The sequence below is a fragment of the Leopardus geoffroyi genome, chromosome D2 (assembly GCF_018350155.1).
Source record: "Leopardus geoffroyi isolate Oge1 chromosome D2, O.geoffroyi_Oge1_pat1.0, whole genome shotgun sequence".
Lineage (NCBI taxonomy): Eukaryota > Metazoa > Chordata > Mammalia > Carnivora > Felidae > Leopardus > Leopardus geoffroyi.
In genome coordinates this window covers 33319466-33341965 of record NC_059334.1, presented here as the reverse complement: position 1 = coordinate 33341965, position 22500 = coordinate 33319466, and the positions used below count along the sequence as shown (strand labels likewise).

Below are 22500 nucleotides of genomic sequence, written 5' to 3'. Positions count from 1 at the left end.
CACCTGTCAGTGTAGTATTATAGAGAGCTGTGGGCTGAGATCTGGGTTAGTCTCGGCTCTGCCCACTACCTCATCTCAATAACCTTAGACATTACTCCACAATGGATGTTGCACTGTAAATAGCTACCATAGCTTCTAAATCAGAGTGGACAGACAACAAATGCATACATTCATTCATTTGATACCTATAACACACCTACTCCGTGCCAGGTAGGATTCTAGTTACTGAGTATATGGCAGTGAATGGGCCAGGCAAGATCTCAACATCTTATCTGTAAACCAGGGAGCTGAACTAGATGCACTCCGGTCTCTTCCAGCTCTAAAATTGTGAGATTCCCTCTCCGACCAGATGCAAACACACAAGGCAGGCTAGTGGCAAAGTATCACACTTCAGCCTCCTTCCCCCATTCTTCACCCATGGGGCCATCTCCATCCCAAAGTCAGCTCTGGAAAACAGGAAAAGATCTGGTGTCATTTGTACTCTGCCTGCAACCCAAGATTTGACTTTCCCAAGTATGTTATTTAAGCTCTTTTTTTCTCTTTTGTGGAAAGGATTGTCGTGGTTAGAATTTCAGGCAATTACAAGGAGACCTGGCAAGATATTTTAGGCAGAGTTAGGTGCTTTGGCAAAAGCACAGGAAGAAGCAGAACGGGCTCCTCCTTCAAGTGTCGTATCTCTTAGGTTTGCCTGAAAGGGCACCATGTCCTGGGCAGGTTCCTCCTCTTCCTTCTGGATGAGAGACATCTCCTGGTCCTATCTTCTTTCTTCTACTTCTGACTGGGCCTTAAGGCCCAAAGTTTCTACCACCTTAGTGTCTGGCATTGTGACTGGGAACAAGGGATCGAAGGATTTCCAACCATGTGGGGGAAGGGAAGCCATAGGTTGCAAATAAATGGGCAGAAGTCCTTGGGTGAGGGACTCAATTTAGAGTTCCAGACCATTGTTGTTAGTATCAGGTATGGGATGGCACTAATAAATAACACATGTATCAGTGAAAAGTCAGGACTTTAATGCTGATCTGGGATCATTAAATGTGAAGTTAAAAAGTAAAATTTGGGGGGTGCTGGGGTGGCTCAGTCGGTTGAGTATCCGACTTTGGCTCAGATCATGATCTCACCGTCAGTGAGTTCGAGCCCTGCGTCGGGCTCTGTGCTAACAGCTCAGAGCCAGCGGCCTTCTTTGGATTCTGTCTCCCTCTCTCTCTGCCCCTCCCCCACTTAAGCTCTGTTCTGTCAAAAATGAATAAACGTTAAAAACAGTTTTTTTAAAGTAAAATTTTTGTTCAATGATGTAAAAGTGGGTTTAAGTTTACTGTTTATATACTATTTATATCTCATTACTATGAAACAAGACACTTATGTGGAGTTATGTATCAAACTGACATGAATCATTATTTATTCATTTATTTTTAAATGTTTATTTATTTTGAGAGAGAGAGAGAGAGAAAGAGAGCACGAGTTGGGGAGGGGCAGAGAGACAGGAGAGAGAGAATCCCAAGCAGGCTCCACACTGTCAGCTCAGAGCCCGATATGGGGCTCGATCCCATGAACTGTGAGATCATGACCTGAGCCGAAATCAAGAGTTGGATGCTTAACTCACTGACCTAGGCACCTAGGCACCCCTTTTTATTTATTTTTAAAAAATGTTTATTATTTTTGAGAGAGAGGGAGAACAAGCAGGGGAGGGGCAGAGAGACAGAGAGAGGGAGAGAGAATCCCAAGCAGGCTCTGTGCTGTCAGTGCTGAGCCTGATGCGTGGCTCCATGCGGGGCTTGATCCTAGGAGCCCCGAGATTGTGACCTGAGCCGAAATCAAGAATCGGATGCTTACCTGAGCCACCCAGGCACCCCATGAATCATTCTTTATTAACGGCAAATTCTGTCTTGAGATTTGCTAGTTTCTGATGAACTAGAAGCCACGGAGACAAAGATTTGAAGGGTTAGCTCCCTTACGAGCTACAATCTTGGTTAATAATCTTGGAACCTCACCCTCTTGGTGCCGTTTCAACCGTAACACAGTACTTGCCTCATTTATCTTGCAGGGCTGACATGACAATAAAGACACAGCGCATGTGACAATGCTTTGGGAGCAGCAGAGCATTTTATTGCAGAGGCACCCTTGCCATCAGCTTGCTTAGGATGGCTGGCTGTGCCGTCCTGGTCATTAGCTGTCATCCGCCCTTTGCCTTCCTCCTTGTTCACGGAAGTGTCCCTCAAGCATCTATTTTTTCACCATACTGAACCTTAAAGAGTTATGTAGACACTGACAAATAGCTAATTCTATCAGCTCCTCAAGGAACTGCCTGTCTCATTTTGCTTGAGACCCCTTATCACCAATCACTGGGAGGAAGAAGGGAGAGTAGTGACAAAGCTTATTTCCTCCTGGTAGTTAATTCACTTTATCATTTAAAAAAAGGTGTTAGGGTTTTTCTTTGTTCAAGGCACTGGGTCGGGCTCAGTGGGGTGCAGCATGGTGCACCTAAAATAATCTCAGCTTTGGAATCTGAGAGACTTTGAATTCAAACCCAGGCGTGGCTATTTGCTTAGCTCTGCAGACTTGGCGGGTAATGCTCGCTCTGAGCTTTAAGTTCGTCTTCTGTACTGGGGGTGTTACATCTCTTGCAGCGATATTGAGAAGATTATAATTAATGCCTGTGAGTGACTGGCACATAGTGAGTGCAGAGAGGACAGATAAGCAGCAAGGACCATCTTCAAGCTCAAAGCGTGGTAACAGGAGTTGTGGATGATGAGATGTGACAACCAACAGAAAGGTGCAGAGAGGGAGGGGCATCTTCAAAAAAATAGTGAAGGTCTTGTTCTGACAGTACTCAAGTAGCAGCCGAAGGATCGCTGTGAAAGGTGCAACCCTGCGTTCTCTTCAGTTTCTGAAGTCATAAAAACAAAATGGCCAACCGAAAAAAATTCTGTTAAGTCCCAATACTAAAGGGTAAAGATGAGGTAATACAGTGTCTGTGTTGTAGTTATGCAAATGAGAACAATGAGAGAAAGTTAGCGATGGCTTCTCAACTGTCACTGGAAATGTGATCTAAAGGTTTACTGCAGTCTAGGTATTTTTAATTTTTCCTTTGGCAATCATCACGATGGTTGGTGCTGGGGCACCTCGCTGGCTCAGTCGTTTTGAGCGTCCGACTTTAGCTCAGGTCATGATCTCAGGAGTTCAAACCCCACATTGGGCTTGCTGCTGTCAGCACAGAGCCTGCTTTGGATCCTCTGTCCCTTTCTCTCTCTGCCTCTCCCTGTTCTCTCTCTTTCAAAAATAAACATTTAAAAATAAATAAATAGCCTTAAAAAAAAAAAAGATGGTTGGTGCTAAAAAGTACATTAGGAAACTCAATGGCTTCCAAATATGGAACTTGTTTGGGTTGAGAGGTATTAATATGGAAACAGGTGAGTCTGCAGGCTGGTCATTTTGTGCTCTGATGTGCTTTAGAGACTAGAGCAGTGGGCTGAATTATCAATAAACTGAAATCTATTCTAAATTCCAAGATCTCCTTCTGCCTGGGCTATGTGACCATGAGCAGGTCTTTAACATCCCCGTGTTCAGATTCTGGGAGTCAAGATTACTGACTCAATGAAGTCACCACCTCCTTGTCAGGTAGTAGGTGTTAAACATTTTGAACTCCTGAGATTAGGGCCAATTGCTACTGGGATTATACTTATTCATCATTAAGCAACTCTAAACAGGTTGGGTATAAGTTACTAAGGAGGAGAAAGACAAATGTTATCAAGACAAATGTATGCTAATTTTTTAGCATCCAATCTAAAATAAATGATCTTCCTAAGTGTACAGTGTGGACCCTGGAGTCCCATGAGGGAGAACAAAGGACATCTCTTAGCTTTCCAGGCTTTTCCATATCCTGGTGTAAGAGCCTACTAAATTCGGGGTGTCTGGGTGGCTCAGTTGGTTGAGCATCCAACTCTTGATTTTGACTCAGGTCATGATCCCAGGGTCGTGGGATTAAGCCCTGAGTTGGGCTCTGCACTGACGGAGGAGTCTGCTGAAGATGTTCTCTCTCTCTCTCCCTCTGCTCCTCTCCCCAGCTTGTGTGCACACTTTTGCTCTCTAAAAAAAAAAAAAAAAAAAAAAAAACAAAAAACACCCCAACCTAAGTTCATATGGTTTTGTAAAGACAAATATCCCCGGGATAAAGGAAATCTATCATTTGCTTAGGAGAAATGTTTTTAGACTCCCTTCTTCTAAAAAGTAATTTGACCTCTTCCTGGTATCCCAAATCCCTGAGACTTTGAAAGGACAAAGAAAACCAATTTGGAACTCTTTCAAAGGATTTATTTGCTACAGAATTGCTTGAGCCCACCAACAAGATGAACTCAGGATTTCTGTGTTTAAAAGGATTTTGCTCACAGATTTATTTTTACAAGTGCTTCAACATTCAAAAAGTAATTCTTTTTGCCAGCATTTGGCATGTCTAGAAGAGGTTAGAAAAAGTTAGAATCTATAGAATTAGATGTCTAAAAATAGAAAAAAACCCGAAATTTTAAAATTCCTCATTTGAACAGGTCCTGAGTTGAAATCACATTCATCTGCAAGAAGAACTGTTTTAGGTCAGAAACGCTGTGTTGTGTAACTCCAGATCCTGATCTTGGATTTGACCAGTGAGGATTCCAGGCACTGCATGAATGACAGCAGAGATGTCATTCAGTTGGCCAATTCCGGCATGTGTCCTACCTGGCTTGTAAAGTTTTATAAATATCTCTTAAACCCAAACCTTCAGGTTCTCTGACGCCGATTGTCTTATTCTGATTCTCAATACTTTTTTTAAACAAATAAACAAAAATTTTCCCTGCAAGATCACACATTTAAGTATTTGTTGCTTGTGGATAGATACAGAGAAACCAAGCATGGATGCGAATTAACAATTCAGCGATGGAGCTGTGAATCTCTGGATGGCTGTGTAAGCTGCGAGAAAAGTCCCTCGCTGGCCCTGCACTTGCTGTGCACCAGAGGCGGCCTTCCGGGCAAGGTCAACCTGAAGAGGGTGTGAACCCCAGCAGCTGCTCGATGGGTTTAAACCGCCACTCATCTGCCTCCAGCTCTTCTACCAAACCAGCTAATTTTTCCATCCGAGCAACTTGCTGATCTGTAAGGGTCAAGGAGGCAATATATAATACAACGTATCTCCCACGAGACAGTCACCACCCACCAACATGATGATTGGTTTAAAAATAATTTCCAGAAGGATTTTTTTCCTCACTAGTCGAGAATTGAGGTCTTACTCTTTGTTGGTCAGAAGACTTACTCTAAAACAACAACGACAAAAAACAAGGAGTATGTACCCTCCATGCCATAGCGATTTGGTACTAAAATCCTTGAGCTCCAGGCAACTGCAGCTTTCCCTCCTACATTATGCCTTCAATAGAGAGAAACGATCTGGTGGGAGAACACAGTTCCCTGATGCATAAATGAAGGCCGCAGAAAAGGTGCTATCAGGGTCTTAGAGTCTGGGCTTCTCAGAGTCCAGACAGACAATAAGGTATCACATAAATACTTGAAGGTGAAGATGATGATGGTAAACAGTGGAGAACATTAAAAGGTTTTAGGAAGGAGAAGGGAAAGCAAGACATGAATGGTAGGAAGCAGAGTCTCCTCTAGAAAACTAACACTTCTGACTTCAGCTTCTGAGCCTCAATGTGGACATGACGTCTGGCTTAAGACCGCAGAAGGTTGTCCTCGCTTCGGCAGCACATATACTAAGAGATCACGGAATGTTTTTGTCTGCAGGTCGTTTAGAAAGTTCACTTAAACAGCCTTGTAGAGTTTCAGGAGTTTTTGTCACAAAGCACACTGACCTTTCTGATCCTCCTCTCCCATCCCCGCTGCCCCATAATTTGTTCTCATAGTTAAGTATACAACACTCATGTGCTTACCATGTTTCACCTGTTTAAGCGTAGATGCCACTTGATAACTGAAAACGGATTCGCAGAGGAATCTCTCAGAGCCATCTACAAACAGAAGAGGAAAAGTTTTAATCTGCTCTAAGGGTTTTATGGCTTCCGATAAACCAAGCAAGCGTGGCCATTCTTTTCCCTGCTTTCACATTCAGGGTACAGTGTTCAGTGTTTACAAAGAGGGCTTCTGTTTCATTTAGAACTAACAGTCCTTAGCTATAAAAGCTACTTCTTCTATATCTAGAATATTAAAACAGTCCCTCTACTTGTTTCAAAGTTTAAAAATAATATTTAGAAAAACAAAAATAAGAAACCTCAATGTGATGTCCTGGTCAACATTTCTCCCCTCCTAACCTGAGAGTTTCTTAATGTTCTCTTATTCTGCATGTCAGGCAAACACTGACATCTGACCCATTTGGCCACATGGCTCCTGTGCTATCCAAATACAAAGGTACACCAAAACTCTAGATCATTTTCATTCTGAAACGTAAAACTGAGGGCAGAATAGCTGTTGTTGATTTTTAATATATCAAGTTACATCACTATGACCATCACAAAGCACTGCTGGGAAATTTTATTCTGTAAACGCAAATTGTAACCTTGATTTTCCAACTGAACCAAAACACTGCAATTTGGATGGTGATAAGAGTATGGTGCAATTTCAGAACCTAGCATTGTACTGGTGCCAAGAACTGGCAACAAGAAGGTAGCTAACTCAGTTGCAACAGCACTTGGAAGATGATTATGAAACATAAGCTAGTTCATGTTATTCTTTGTCAGGCAAGGGCTGATACAGCAAAATATACTCCCCAAAGACACGGAACTCATATAAGAAAATGTGACTTTTAGAAGGGTAGCAGAAACCATTTGGGGAAGGTGTCGTATTGCAAAAATCCCAAAACAAATGGAGGGAGAGGACACAGCTGTCTTTTTTTAGGTGGTAGTTCACGTCAGCACTACTAGGTGTCAAGCACTCACCCATCAGTCACGGGCTGGCGTGTCACCCAGCTATTAAGTGACAAGGAGATAGGACTAACACATTCTGGCTTCATGCTGAGTTTCACACAAGGCTGACCTAATTTCAGAAGTCATGATTGTAGAAATAAAAGGAAACCTCATTTCAAATGGAGGCAGAAGGCCAGGACGGGGAGCTCTCATGCCCTAACACTCAGGGTCAATTGCAGACTCCAACAGGTAGAGGCAAATCTTGCTTTCCCAGCAGGAGGAAAGAAGCCTATTATTTTGCCACCCCAGCAGGATGAAGAAAGGTTTTTCTCCTTGCCAGGCAACAGCCTAGCCAATGAGAAACTGTCATAACTCAGCCAATGGAAAGCCACTACACTTCCCAAATGCCTACTTTGTGCCAATGGACTTTTTGTTTATAATAGTCTCTCCCAGCTCCCCCCTTGCCTCTCCTATGTTCTCTGGACTTGCCTATGGTTTTGCCATAGCTTGCTTGTCCCCAATTACAATTCCCTGCTATTCCTGAACAAACCCATTTTTTTGCTGGTAAAATAATGTGACAGTTTTATTTTTAAGATTAACAGGGTGAGGGGTGCCTGGCTGGCTCTGTTGGTAGCGCAAGTGATCTCGGGGTCCTGAGTTCAAGCACCACGTTGGGGCTAGAGCTCACTTAAAAAAAGAGAAAAAAAAAAGATTAAAATGGTGAACAATAAAACCATAGATATTGTATCCAAATGGCTTGGATGTACAACCAAGAGGGCTTCTGTCCAATATTATATTCAAAATTGATGCAAAAAAAAAATGTAACTATTTTCAGATTATGTATTAATATATGCATAACACTATATTTCAAAATATTATTTCATAAAGTGCTACACTTTAGGAAGAAAGCTACGTTCGTTAAATTCAACCTCTTTTCTACATATTGAACTATATGGTGTATAATATCCTATCCCTTCCTCCCACCCCATTCCTCTGGCTGAATGGAAATCATTTGTGAGCAGATAATCTAAACTGAGCAAAAAAAAATTTTATTTTCAATTACCTAAATATTATACTGTCCAGTTTATTATGTAAATATGCCAGTGTTCATTATCCTCTTCATACCCTTGCTTAAAGAGTCAAATTATAACTCAAGTTTTATTTTAGAAAGAGCAAAGCATAGAGAATTAGAGCCCACTTGCAGGTAGTTTGATCCTAAACTTTAGGATCTCACTTCACGAAAGGCAGTGGGGATTATGGGCTATAAGGATCAGGCCAAGATGTATTTGGAAGCTCTTGGAAGTGCTACCTCGCACTTACATTTAATCACAGGTGCTATTAGGATAAAATGCTTAAGTTATAACATTTGCATATTTCCCTTGGCAATGAACTTCAAAGCAAAAAGATGTAAGCTAATCTTTCAAAAAGGCACTTGCGTATCACTTTACCACTTTATGCCTATGGAACACACTTTTGTTGACTTGCAGCTCTGTATTAACCACAAAGTCCACTGCTTAGCCACATCCTATTAGATGTGGTATCTGTACCAATCTAAAGCCTGGAATTTCTCTAGAGAGGAGTCAGCCTGGGGCAATCCATCTTCTATTTAGAAATTGTAATCAAACCCTTTGTAACACACCAAACAGCAATACATCAGCTTTCCTCTTAAGGGACAAGCAAAGGTTATAAGTAGTGAAAAGTTCAGTAAATTGCCAAATCTAATAAATAAATGCCATGCCAACTCCAATAAATAAAATGCTATCAAATTCATTTAAAAGAATATTACCTCACAGCAGGAAATTAGACTATGCCAGATAATTTATACTTCAGTAGCCTACAATGTCACTAAAATTCAGCTACTTCTGGGTTGGAAGGCATTCTCTAATTTGCTCACTAAACTGGGTGAGGACAATCTTAGCCAAGGGCAGGAAGAATGCTGAAAACTGCTGTAAAGATCTTCTTCAGTTTATGATGGGGTTACATCCTGATAAACCCATCATAAGCTAAGAATATCAAGTTGAAAATGCATTTTTTAAAAAGATTTTTATTTTCAACTTCATTATTTATTCTGAGAGAGAGAGCTAAGAGTGGGGTAGGGGCAGAGAGAGGGAGACAGAGGATCCGAAGTCAGCTGTGTGCTGACAGCAGCAAGCCCAAAGTGGGGCTCAAACTCATAAACTGTGAGATCATGACATGAGCCGAAGATGGCACTTCAACCGGCTGAGCCACGCAGGCGCCCCAAGATTTTATTTTTCTAAGTGATCTCTACACCCAGCGTGGGGCTCAGACTCACAACCCTGAGACCAAGAGTCGCATGCTCCATGGACTGATCCAGCCAGGTACCCTGGAAGATGCATTTAATACACCTAACCTACCAAACATCATAACTTAGCATAGCCTACCTTAAAAGTGCTTGGAACACTTGCATTAGCCTACAGTTGGGCAAAATCATCTAACACAAAGCCTATTTTATAATGAAGTGTTGAATATCTCATGTAAATTATTGAACACTGTACTGAAAGTGAAAACCAGAAATGATTGTTTGGGTACAGAATGGTATCATCGGTTGTTTACCCTGGTGATTGTGTGGCTGAGAACCGTGGCTCCTGCCCAGCATCCTGAGAGAGTGCTATACCAAATATCGCTAGCCCAGGAATAGATCAAAATTCAAAACTCGAAGTATGCTTTCTATTAAATGCATATGGCTTTTGCATCATAGTAAAGTAACAAAATCCTAAGTCAAAATATCAGTAAGTTGGGGACCATGTATACATTATTTGAGGTGTCTGTTACAGAGTGGATGCGTGAGAAAGTTAATTCATAATGTTAAGTACATTACTTTGGTTTATTATCCTTAGACTTATGAGGAGGATGCAAAATCAAGTCGAACCTGTTATAAACAGTACCCAATCTTGGCTCCTGATTGCCTTTCTTCCTTCTCTGAAAAGGCAACTTTTCTTACTCTATTTTCATATTCAATTAAACTGGTGTAAGAAAACTGGTCCGTTAATGTGTGTTAGATTAGCTGCATAATAGTATCACCCATAAACATAGTAGAAGATGCTTCGAAATCCAACATCCTTATTAGGTTTCATTTAAGAAAATTCTTTTTAGGAGTACTCTTTCTCAATTCAACGTTCTTGATTTGACCAGGATAGTTCAGGAATGACCATCTTGAAGTTTTCATAGTTTGTCCTTAAGTGTAAGTGGCTTTAAAATACAGCTAAAACTTTAAACCTAAGAAAGGGAATCAAAACTGTGCACTTTGAATTTAAACCTAATATAAATTCATCCTACAACAGAAAGCCAACACATTTCCTCCATAAAGCACACTGGGATGGAATAAAAATGGAGAGAACTAAAACTTGTTAGAACATCAGCATTCAGACTAATCTCAGTAGCCTTTCTTCTTTAATGTTTCCAAGTAATCTGGTATACACTGACACAGAACCCTTATAGCTTTGAGACTAAGGAGGTACCTCCTGTATCAAATTCCTCTTGTAGCTAGAATTTAAATGACTTTAATCTTAGAGTCCATTGTTAAACATTGATTCCTCTTCTGCGGCTATAAAACTCATTAAGCAATTTCAGTGCCTCCAATTTTTGATTTTTGTGGGCAACTTCCTTAATACCAGTTGTCTGCCGCATACAGTTGAAGTCATAATGTATTTTTAGTGCCACATAAGGTAAACAAGGCCCCAATTGTTCACTGTGTCCAGACTCAGTGATGCCAACTCGAATATTCGATTAACACAATTGAAGATGAAAAGGCAAAGACAGAAGTACGTACATCACAGATGGATCACTAACTACATTACCCAATTGTCTACTTCACTAATCGTGATTTCAACCACTTCTAGAGAGCCTTATGGTCCCAGGCTTCCCATGCTTCTTTGTCACAAATGATTCTTCTGTTTGGGCTTAACCCAAAATTCTTTTTACCCGACATAAATGAATAAAGTTCACCCCCAAAAGCTGACGCCTATAGTTTGTACCTTTCTCAGAGATCTCCAGATTTTTAAAATATACTTACCAAGATTTGCAATTTAAAGCAAAAAAGATCAATATGTAACTAAGCACAAAAGTGCTACAAACAAGTAGATTTTGAATCCTTAATAGGTTCTTTGCTGACTTTTTTCAAAGTATGATGAATAGTTTATAGTTACGGACCATTCTTTTGTAAGAATCCCTCAAATGTTAGTCACAAGACAGACTCCTGTGCTGCACCCTAGACTAATTCAGAATCTCTAAGGTGGGCCAGAAATGTGCATTTTAAATAAGCTCTTCAGGTGATTTTTTTATGCTCCCTATTAAGAATGTATTGGTCTAGCTCCTAAAGTGACATGTATCCAATGAATTTCGGGTATCAATGCGGTTTCATGCTTACAGCTTGTGCTCTGATCTTGGCCAGCCAGTTTGCAAATGTGTGCTGAGTAAGATGGTGGATGATCTGACGCAAATCCAGCTCCAGTGCTAGTAAAACCACACAGCACTGTCCTGCAATGGGCCAGGAGAGTCATCTTCACATATAAGAGTAGTATATTAGTTTTCCTCTTAGAACCTATTTGATGAGGTTAATCTATCTGTAGGTTAGAAAAAAACGCATCCAACCTACTCATCATAGGGAGGCAGACTGGTGCCAGGATAAAGCAAACTGGAGCAGGAGGTCAAGAGAATTCCTGGTTCTAGTGCTGACTTTGTCTTTAACGTGGTCAAATCACTTTAACTTTTCTGGGTCTAAATAAGTCTAGATGACTTCCTTGATTTCCAAAGTCTTTTTCAGCTCCAAAATTTTGACAGTGGAGAAAGATTTGTGTTTTGAACATAACATTTTGAAATGGGGACAAGAGATGAAATGTGAAGCTGAAATCAGGGCACACTTGTCTCTAATCCACTTAATAGCTTCTTTACAATTAATATTCATTGCAGGTCAGAATCCAATTATTCAGCAAAAAGCAGCATGAGATCACCTTCTAACATCTCTCCAGCTCCTTTGGGGTAGGTGAAAAGGGCTTTCCGTGGTGGGGCAAGGTCTGAGACACTGAAACCAGATCCCGTGACAGAACTTCCACTGACCCCACCAGCTGAGGAGGATGATGAAGAGGCAGCCATTTCCTCTCTAGCAGAATTCTCACTTCACTACAGAGAAAGAAAAACAGTGATTGGCAAGTTTATGGAAGTGAGACTGACAATGTTTCATTCTAGCTGCCATAAAAGCCAGCATACAGTTTAGTATAAGCTCTCCTTTTTTTCTATCCTTTCTACTTCCGCAATCTTTTACTCATGCCTCAGGCCAAAATCTCAGGATTTTAAGTGAAAATATGTTTATTCTGCTTTTCTACTTAAAACACTACTTCCTACCATTAGCAAACTGTTTATATCACTTGGGATCGACTGTGGGTGATTTATGGGTTATGAAAGGGTGATACGGCAGGGCCAAGGTAGCAATTTGACTGAGGAAATAAATTATATGAGGATAAAACAACATGCCTCATAGGACAGTTTGTCTTGGCTACGTCCTGACCAAGCCATACCAAAAAATTCACTTATAAAATTTTCCAAATAAAATTCCAGAATAACACTGTGTTCTGTTCTCAAGGAAAGGGAATTGGTTAGGAAATACATATTTGTCCTTTCATTAAAAATGTTTTAAAAACTTTTTCATCCAAATGTAATACCCAAATTGGTCACTTGGTGGCATCCCCAAACCAGAACAAAGTAGCTCATGAAATGGATCGTTGAATTCATGGTTTATTACGAATACAGCAGCTGTGTTTAACCCCATGTCATATTAAAAAATCAGAAAGCCCAAATATAAATGAGAAAATCTGTACTGAACACATGATTCCTTACAGAAGTTCAAAACCAAAATACTACTTTTGCCATCAAAGCTTATATTACACATTTACTTAAGATTCTAAAAAATGTACATTTTCTAAAAAGAATGGCTAGCATTGTGCTAGAATTTCCCACCATGATAGAAATGTTCTAACATTCTATTTCTGTGCTGTCCAATATGATAGCCATTGACCTTCTGTGGCTATTAAACTAGTGTGACTGAAGAACTGTATTTTAAGTAAAAAAAAAATTTTTTTTTAGGTAATCTCTATACCAAATGTGGGGCTTGAACTCACAACTGCAATCAAGAGTCACATGCTCCACCAACCAAACCAGCCAGGCACCCCTGAAAAACTGTATTTTAAAATTGTATTTAATATTAATTGAAATTTAAATAGTCACATGTGGCTAGTGATTACTGTATTGGATAATACAGCTCTAGTATTTAGACTAAAAAATGACTTTACACTGAATTGTATACTTTAAAATGGCTAATGGTTAATGTTATGAGAATTTTAGCTCAATTTAAAAAAACAGAAAAAATGACTAAAAGGATTTTAAAAATGAATTTCTGTCTTTAATGGCCAAGAATTTTAGCTGATATTTTCTTCTTTTGCTAGTTGCAAAAAACATTTGTTACAAAAGTCAGAACTTATTTTTGAAAAAATAGAAAAAATGAGAGAATACTATGCAGACATAAATCCCATATATATATACATAATCCAGTGTCCTAGCAAGAAAAATGATACAGTGTGCATTTCTGAAATGCCGGCTGTTCTGTTTCCTTAATTTTGTGATGATGATTTAAGGCTGTCAGGGAAGCAGAGTTTAGTTTTTTATTTCATTATATGTCCATAAGTAATACTGATTAAAACTGAAGGGAGACATGGGAACAGTAAGGCAACTGCTATAATTAGAATGTCAGCCTATTTAAAAATACAAATTGATTAAGGACATCGTCAATTTTGCTATTAGATCACCTTTTCTTTTTTCTCTGAGCTCTGTAACTTTCTGAATCATAGTCAGAAAACCAACAACATTTCAAGTTGGATACATATCCAATCTTTGGGTGACACTAGCTTAAAATATAGCTTGACAGGTTCTTAAATGCTCTTTTAAACAGAACCGAAGCAGTAATGGACCTGGTCTAACTTTCTAAGTGGATTCTTGTTGGAATTCAAATAAAGTATACAGATAATTTAGCCATCTTTTGGAGAGGTACTCAGTCTTATTTCCCATCAGTTCAGAGCAGAACCTACTGTGAAGTGTTTATATATCTCACCTAAGACTTAAAACCCCAACTCTTTTTTCTACACCTTGATAAATGCTCTATTCAGTTGCAAATGCAAGGGATGCTTTATATTTTGAAATCAGTGGCTCAGCAGAGCTCCCTAGGGACTGCCAGAGTGAGGACAGCTTCAAAGGCTAGACACAGTGTGACTTCTAAACTGAGTATAATCAAAGGAATTCCCTTTTATCCCATTTTCTTTCAAACTCAGAACTACTATCATTCAATACACAAAACAGCTAAGGTTGAAAACTGGAGTGCACAATTAGCACAAAGTACCTTTACACAGGTAAGCAATTTTCTGCTGAGTTAGAATAATACACCTAAGTAATTTCTAGCTTTAAAGATACAGGTTGAATTTTGCATGCTATCAGCAGATAGTAAGAGAGGAATTTAAATGAAACTAACAATAAACCCTGCTTTGTAACTGCTTTATGAAGGCACGCATTCTGATCATCAGAACCAAACATAATGCTTGGCTTACATTAAGTAGCTGTTGATTTAAATAAATGTTTGCTAAATGAATTAAACATTTCACAGGAACCACAAGATTCCTTAAAGGTCATCTAATCCAATTCCTTCATTTTATGGATGACCAAACAAAACCAAGCTATAGAAATGTTAGCTTCTATGCTGTGACACTTTTCAAGCAATGGCTTTGTGGACATATCATGTGCCATATGAAAGCACTAAGAGTACAGACTCTGAAGCCTCTCGGCCTAGGTTCACGTCCTGGTTTTGCTATTTAACTTGCTGTTGTAACTCTGGACAAATCGTTTAACCTCTCTGTTCCTCAGTTACCTCATCTCTGAAATCGGAATCATAGTAGTACCTTCCTCAGCAAGGTGTCACAAAGGTTAATATAACTAAAGCATTTAGAATAGTTACAGGCATAGTAAACAATACTAGCTATCCAAAATTAGTAATGGATATTTACTCCTGAATCTTTTTTTCCCCTAATGCAGATCCCAGTTTTGCATTCACAGTATGTCCCAACACACTTACTCATGAGAAAAGTTTTAATTCTCTCCATTTGACAGAGTCAGCAAGCTCCTAGAGGGGAAAGGGTCTGCTCAGCAAGAGGGAAAATGCCCTCCATTAACCCACTTAACACTTTCATTTTACGGTTCATGAGTTTAGAAAAGAATTCTGTGATCTAGGAAAGGGGGAACGAGTTGTCTTTCCACCTGCAAGGCCTAGCAACAGAACCCGGATCTCAACTTTCCTGAATGAATAACGAACGATGATAGAACACAGGGCTAGTGGCTCAGCAGATTATATGCACGGGAAAGACAAGTGGGGTGTCATGAGAGTTGGTCCATTACTGGTTTTTTTTTTTCTTCTTCATTCTGCAGATCGACAGTATTAATACAACTCTAGCACACACTAGGCTGCCAGGCCCAAGGTAGGTACTCGCTAAAATTCCGTTTAATGAGTAAATATTCATGATAAGTAATCTAATATGGGGCTTAACCTTATAAGGAAAGCTGAGTCTATTGGCAGTAGAGATCCCCATAGCAGAGCAATGTTATTTTGGGGTACACAGCATGGCTGTGTCCAGTGATAGGATGATCAAACATTTACTTTATCTACGACAGGGATGACCTCGTATTCATAAACTTTACTTTTTATCATATCTACGTCTGTTTTCTTAAAAGAATTCTTCTTTTAGAAGGAGTCTCCTTATGAAAGACGCTGAAAGGACACTGGTACAATGGCAAATTATTACAAGCAATCACTAAACTCCATCATCAACAAATCGTTCCATCGGGCTCCACTTAAAACAGCAGGACTACCACCCAAATGGATGCTGCAGCTTAAACTAGGTCGGGTGGAGAGAAAGGGGCTAGAAAGGGGAGGGGTCAGGACGCTGGCAGTTTCCCCACTAACTCCCAGGCACGCTTCCTCCTCCTTCCCCGTGCGGTCCCAAGGGGGCGACGCCACCGGCGCCGCCCCATTGCGCAGGCGCCGCCCCTCGGCCCGCATGCGCACCCAGTGCGGCGCGGCCTGAGGAAATTTCCTTACACTCCCTCTGCGGCAGGCTCCAGTTTCTCCTCCTATCTTCTCCGTTTTACTAGTCCCTGCAGGTAGGATCCCAGGGATCAACTCCCTTCCACCAAGCTCCCGGGGTCCTTGAGCCCTCGGCCACTTACCTCAGAGGATTTGGCACTTTCCCCTACAGCCCCGCCCCCAGGGCCAGCCGGAGCGGCAGCGTTTACAACGACGAGGACGGCGGCGTGCGCGCGCCCGCGCGGAAGGAACCGGCGCCGGCGTGCGCGCGCTCGCGCTGGTGGGCGTGGCCAGGGCGGAGGGAAGTGGTGAACGCGCTCAGGGAGAGAACTTCCGGGTCCTTCGTCCCCCGTCCCCCCCCCCCCCCCCCCCCCGCCCAACCTTACCGTGGTTTTGCTTGGAGTCCTGGAGTTCCTTTCTCTTCAGTCGTTTTGGTGTACTCGCTTTTTTTTTTTTTTTTTGCTCGCTTTATGATTCGGGGCGTTAGCTTCCCCCACGACATTTCAGGCCTTCTGCTCTCCTCTCTCCAGGCTACCACGAGGCAGGATTAAATTGCTTATCCACCCCGTCCCTCCCCCCCCCTCCCCCTTCTTTCAGAGGAGTAGCCCAGTGCTGAATGGGAAAGGCAGACGAAGTTTGCTGCCTTTGAGACACTACGCTCTTACTCCAGAGCTCATGGTCTGAGGGCCCGGCCTAAACATTAAACTACCTTTGTGAAGGGCCTTTTTTATTTTGTGAGGTCCTGGGGGAATAGGGCACTACGGTGTAATGTCCTTAAACTGTTGCTAATTATGCCTGTCTTCAAGTCTGCTTACCTTCTATGTTGTTACTTCTTGCAACGCGAAATCTCTCCTGCATTCCGGAAGCAAATTACCAATTAAAGTGACTTACTTGCTGAGGGTTGGATTGAGCTTTAGTATATTTAGTAAGGACGGGTCGGGTTTTGGAGGATCTCTCAAATTTTGGGCTTCAAGACTATGTAACATGTAGGAACATTCGTTGAACTTAACCGCAGCTAGTCCGTAAGGAACCTTGGCTTTAATTCTTGATTCATTAAGTGGTGACTAGAAGCTTGGCTTCTCAGTGAGTGATGTACAGTTTTTGGGTAGTGGCCTGTAGAAATGGATAGCAATGTGTTGGTTTGAAGAACCATTTGGTTAAGTCATAGTTTAACTGTTTTGATGGGCAACTGGATCTAATTTTGAGGTATATGTTTCTAGCATCTCTGAAAGTACTTAGAGGTTATTTTTACCTCCTGAAAGATAAGTGTGCTAAACATTCCTAATCCTCTTAATTATGTTGGATAAACCGGGGTGAGACACTTAGTAAGTGGTTAAACAGAAAATTGTTTTTTACTCTCTTTAGGTTAAACTAACAAATAATAGTAATAAATACTATTCTCACAAAGTCATGAATGACCTGTATATAGAGGGCTGAATATTTTTTTTTTGGTTGCACGTGTGTGGAGGAGGGGCAGAGAGAGACAGGGAGAGAGAGAGAGAAAGAGAGAGAGAATCCCAAGCAGGCTCCTGATAGTGTGGAGCCTGACAAGGGGCTCGAACCTGTGAACTCTGAGATCATGACCTGAGCTGAAATCAAGAGTTGCTGCCCAACCGATTGAGCCACCCAGGGGCCTCCTGGGCTGAGTACCATTTAATCACCTTTTCTTGGAGTGCTGAAATAGTTTACAAATTATTGTTTAGGGGCACCTGGGCACCTGGCTGGCTCAGTCTGTGGAGCATGCGACTCTTGATCTCAGGGTTGTGAATTTGAAGCCCATGTTGGGTGTAGAGATTACTTAAACGTAAAATCTTTAAACACAAAAACAAATTACTGTCTAGAGTGATCCAGGAATGGAATACTGTTATGGAAGATGTAGCAACTGACTTAAAACAGCTCGCAGATAGGGGAAATCTAACGGGAATAGGGCTGCTTTTGCTTAGTGTGTACTTTGAACAGATGTCCAATTGCATAATGGTCCATATAATAGAGGGTTTTTATTTCTGATTAAAACAAGGTAAAATGATCATTTATTTTTCAGGATTTCACTAGAGTACTATTGGGAGAAAGTATCATGGAAGTTCTGCGCCCACAGCTTATAAGACTTGGTGGACGGATTTACAGAAAAAATCCCATCCAAGAACAGACTTATCAACATGAAGAAGAAGATGAAGACTTCTATCAAGGTAATCCTAGTTGCTCTTGGGTCAGATTAGTACAGTGGTCTCTGAATTGTGGAAGCATTGTTTTGTTCTGTTTCAAAGTGTTCTTTGTGAGCACTGAAATTTGAGATATTTGGCCTCTACCTAGCTCCATTTGTGTGGATGTCTGAGGGGACTGATTAGTTTCAATTTGATGAGCCATTCTCAGTTGCAGTCCGTAAATCATGTTTCATCTCTGTGCAGAGACAAAAATGTAATAAGGGGTAATTTTAATAAACTCATAACAGTAGCCATTAATATTCTGTGACAAAATTAATTTCCTTTATCTGTAAAGTTGTGAAGTAGTATATATAAATTGTTGAAATAAATGAAATATACATTTTATCCAGTGCCCCAAAATGTTAGCTGTTATTACTGTTATGTTGTGATTTTTCTTCTTGTAATCATATGGGCATTTCCAAATATGTGACTAATGTGACTTCATTATTACGTAGGGATGATTTTAAGAAGTAAAATAAACAGTTGATATGGATTATGAATATATATATTTTTAAGTTTACTTATTTTGAGAGAAAGGGAGAGAGAGAATCCCTCAGTGCAGGGGCCCAATGCAAGGCTCGAACTCACAAACCGTGAGATCGTGACCTGAGCCGAAATCAAGACTTGGATGCTTAACCAGCTGAGGCACCCAGGCGCCCTGATTATGAATACTTCTAAGTCAATTAAATTGGGCTTGGGTTTAATGCATGAATAGGGCCTTTCATGTTCTCTGCTTCCTTTTCCTTTTGGTTTATAAACTTTTTCATCAGGCTCTAAGCCTTGGGGGTCAGTCTTCCCTTTGGTTTTCCCATTGTTTTCCTTTAGCCTTGGGGACTTGATCTCCTTTATTTGACCCTCCTTTCTCTTTGGCTGGCCTAATGGTGTAAGTTCTCCTGCTATCACTGCTATCTCATTCACTGAAGTAATTTTGTCCTCATACTAAAAACTGCTTACTTGCACATTGTAAGAGGATACTTTATGTTATGTGAATTACATCTCCATAAAAAATAGTAAAAAAGTTTTATCGTGTCTTATCTTTCTGGGAGAAAACAGTTAAATAGTGGTATGTATATACTACTTTAACAGGGTTCTAAGACTGGAAGGTTTAACATAGTCACGTGTTTTTTATTTTTCTTCCAAGAGCAGATCAGGAGGAATCTGTCAGAGCAGTATTCTGCAATATAAAGTGTTTGTACATGTGTATTTTTTTAAACCTTGAGAGTGGTTGGCAGGTGGGGAGAAGACTTCTCCGCAGAGCAGCAGCTGTGAGTGAGGTGTGATGGTTTCTCTGCAGGCTTCATGGAGTGTGCAGAAGAGCCCTGTGATGCCTACGAGGTGGTGCAGACCCAGCAAGGTTTCCGGTGTACCGTGAAGGCCCCCAGCCTGCTCTACAAGTGAGTGAGGCCCCCAGCTTCACGGGACATACTGACAGGAAATTCAGCAGGAAGATGACTCTTTTCTACACTTTTCTGCAGTGCTTGATTACTAATGACAAAACAGTTTAGTGTTTTATGTCCTAGAATTTCTAAGGACTGATAATGGATCAGTTTCATCATTCCAAATGTATCACCAAGTCCTGTTAAGTTTTGTCTCTTAAATTTGTCTTTTGAATCTACCACTTGCCGCATCTTCTGTGAATTACTTCAGCCTACTTACTAGACACATAATTATTGTTCTCCTCCCAATCAGTTCTTCACATTGAGGGTAGAGGCGTCTTTCTAAAAGGCAAATGTGATTACTTTATTACCTCTGCTTATATCTGCCAACATTTTCCATTGAAGATGGAATTCTCTTCCATTGGAGTGATGGCCAAACTCTTGAACATGACTTGCCAGCCCTGCATTTTCAGTCACAACTCACACCACTCTTTTTCTGGTTTTGCACTTAAGCCTAGCTAGTTTTCTTCAGTTCCTGAAGTGTGCAGTGCTTGTTCCTGCCTTAGAGCCTTGGCATATGCTGTTCCCTTTGCCTTATACTCTCTCTTCCTTACCTAGTTATATTGTTAAATTCTTCTTTCTAGGGATGACATCTTCATCCCCACCAACCACACTGATTACTCTACCATATGTTTTTGTAACACCCTCTACCTTTCCTTTGTAGCACTTTTCAGTTATGTATATTTATTTGCATATCATATAATGTCTTCTCCACAAGATGGGAGACTTCTGGAAGGCAGGACTGTGTCTGTTCGATTAATCTCCAGTGTTTGTCAAAGACTGATGCTTTCTTCAGGGTCATCTTTATGAGTTTGCTCAGAAACTTTGTGATCCCTTCACTCTGTGCTTACTTACATGATTGCCCACATTCTGTCTCCACAGTAACATGGTTAGCTTAAGTGGTTAACTGGCTTCTTTTGGACTTACACCTCTGGATATAGGCTGGTTTAGGAAGTGTGTAAATTGTTACTCTGTGTTGTACCAGGTGAATTAGGTCTGTTCAAGCTCCTCTGTGGAGGAGATTTACAAATAGGGAATCCTATTCCCTTTAAGCTCCAAGAGGCAAAGCATTTCATTTTCACCAATCTTGAGAATATTCTGAAACACCTGTTAAGGATGAAATTCTTCTCTTGGAATGCGGCCAAATGGGAAACCAAATGCTAAACCTGACAGCTCATTTTCCTTTAAGGTTCCAGTGACATTTTCTTCTAAGAAACAAGATTTTAGAAAGTCATGTTCAGTTTCCTGATGAAATCAATGTAACTGTTTTCCTTACTGTGTGTGTGTATTTGCCACCACTTAAGTGTGTAAAAATTCCTTAGATGTCTGATTCCAACTTGATCTTTTTTTTTTTAATTTTTTTTTTCAACTTTTTTTTTTTTTAATTTATTTTTGGGACAGAGAGAGACAGAGTATGAACGGGGGAGGGGCAGAGAGAGAGAGGGAGACACAGAATCGGAAACAGGCTCCAGGCTCTGAGCCATCAGCCCAGAGCCCGATGCGGGGCTTGAACTCACGGACCGCGAGATCGTGACCTGGCTGAAGTCGGACGCTTAACCGACTGCGCCACCCAGGCGCCCCTCCAACTTGATCTTTTGAATTCTATATATTCTAAGTATTCATTATGTTCTAGGTGACTTGCATGTTAGATTAGTTATTAGTTCTGCTCAATTGTAATTAATAAACAGTATTTATTAGGAAGATTTTTTTCTTATTAATAATTTCTTTAGGCTTATTTGGATCAAGGAATAAATTTCTTGACCAAATTAATTTATAATGATACCTTAATAGTAGTAACACCTGCCCACGGGCTAGATGTAATTCTTTAGTTCTCTGTGTCAGGTACACATTAGAATCACCTGGAGAGCTTTTAAAACTCTCTATACTTGGGTGTACCGCAGAACAATTAAACAGAGTCTCTGGGAGCTGGATTCAGGCATCATTGGTTTTTGAAGCCCCCCAGGTAATTCCAGGGCATAGCCAAGATTGAGAACCACTTGATCTGGTTGGATTTTCTACCTTAAGGAGTCACCTTTTCACTGTGTATCTTTTTTTTTTTTTAATTGTTTTAATGTTTTATTTTTGAGGTGGAAAGTGACAGAGCATGAGCAGGGGAGGGGCAGAGAGAGAGAGGAAGACACAGAATTCGAAGCAGGCTCCAGGCTCTGAGCTGTCAGCACAGAGCCCGACGCAGGGCTCGAACTCATAAACCACGAGATCATGACCTGAGCTGAAGTCGGACGCTTAACCGACTGAGCCACCCAGGCGCCCCTTCACTGTGTATCTTTTATTGTAGTGAATGTTTTAGATTCCTCATGTAAACCTCTTTTGAACCTGGCAGTAGTCTTAATTGGAAGGATGCCATTTGGGGATAGCATGGAATATACTGAGCTATGTACCAGTCACTGGGAAGCCCTTTTATATATGATCACATTTAAGCCTTACACCAACTTTGTTGTACTTAGGTATTATTCATTCCATTTTTCTAAGTGAGGAAATAGGCTTAGAGTGGTTAGATGACTTGCCCAGGATTTGAGTCTAAAGCTTCTTGGGGCGCCTGGGTGGCACAGTCGGTTAAGCGTCCAACTTCAGCCAGGTCACGATCTCGCGGTCTGGGAGTTCGAGCCCCGCGTCGGGCTCTGGGCTGATGGCTCAGAGCCTGGAGCCTGTTTCCGATTCTGTGTCTCCCTCTCTCTCTGCCCCTCCCCCGTTCATGCTCTGTCTCTCTCTGTCCCAAAAATAAAATAAAAACGTTGAAAAAAATAAAACTTCTTTAACCTCAACTACTTCCTCTCTAAAATGCCTAGGCTATTAATAATACTTTGAGCCAGCTACTTTTTGTGTTTTTTAAAAAT

At 40.8% G+C, this 22500-nt stretch overlaps 2 protein-coding genes across 13 annotated transcripts in view; one reads left to right on the top strand and one right to left on the bottom strand.

Annotated features, from left to right (window-relative positions):
* Window positions 1–4286: 4286 nt before the first annotated feature.
* ANAPC16 (anaphase promoting complex subunit 16) lies at window positions 4287–16258 on the bottom strand. Of its 3 annotated transcripts, none has more exons than XM_045437704.1 (4): window positions 16152–16258; window positions 11843–12011; window positions 5907–5981; window positions 4287–5119 (listed from the first exon to the last, which is right to left on the bottom strand). In XM_045437704.1, exons 2-4 carry the CDS (start codon window positions 11982–11984, stop codon window positions 5004–5006), a joined length of 333 nt encoding a protein of 110 aa, XP_045293660.1. In that variant the 5' UTR covers window positions 11985–12011; window positions 16152–16258; the 3' UTR covers window positions 4287–5003. The 3 variants fall into 3 exon arrangements, with proteins under 3 accessions (XP_045293660.1, XP_045293662.1, XP_045293661.1); XM_045437706.1 differs by having other exon boundaries at window positions 11260–12011; window positions 16152–16246; XM_045437705.1 differs by lacking the exon at window positions 16152–16258 and adding an exon at window positions 15004–15046.
* ASCC1 (activating signal cointegrator 1 complex subunit 1) overlaps window positions 15337–22500 on the top strand; it is a 107234-nt gene continuing 100070 nt past the window's right edge. For 4 of the 10 annotated variants that reach the window (XM_045437696.1, XM_045437695.1, XM_045437698.1 and 1 more), the window contains exons 1-3: window positions 15955–16085; window positions 18050–18194; window positions 19504–19603. In XM_045437696.1, the coding sequence (XP_045293652.1) occupies window positions 18083–18194; window positions 19504–19603 (212 nt within the window). In that variant the 5' untranslated portion in view covers window positions 15955–16085; window positions 18050–18082. Of the gene's footprint in view, window positions 15404–15953; window positions 16086–16183; window positions 16289–16378; window positions 16550–18049; window positions 18195–19503; window positions 19604–22500 lie in introns of those variants that run through there. The other 6 variants (XM_045437700.1, XM_045437699.1, XM_045437694.1 and 3 more) reach the window with 5 other exon arrangements.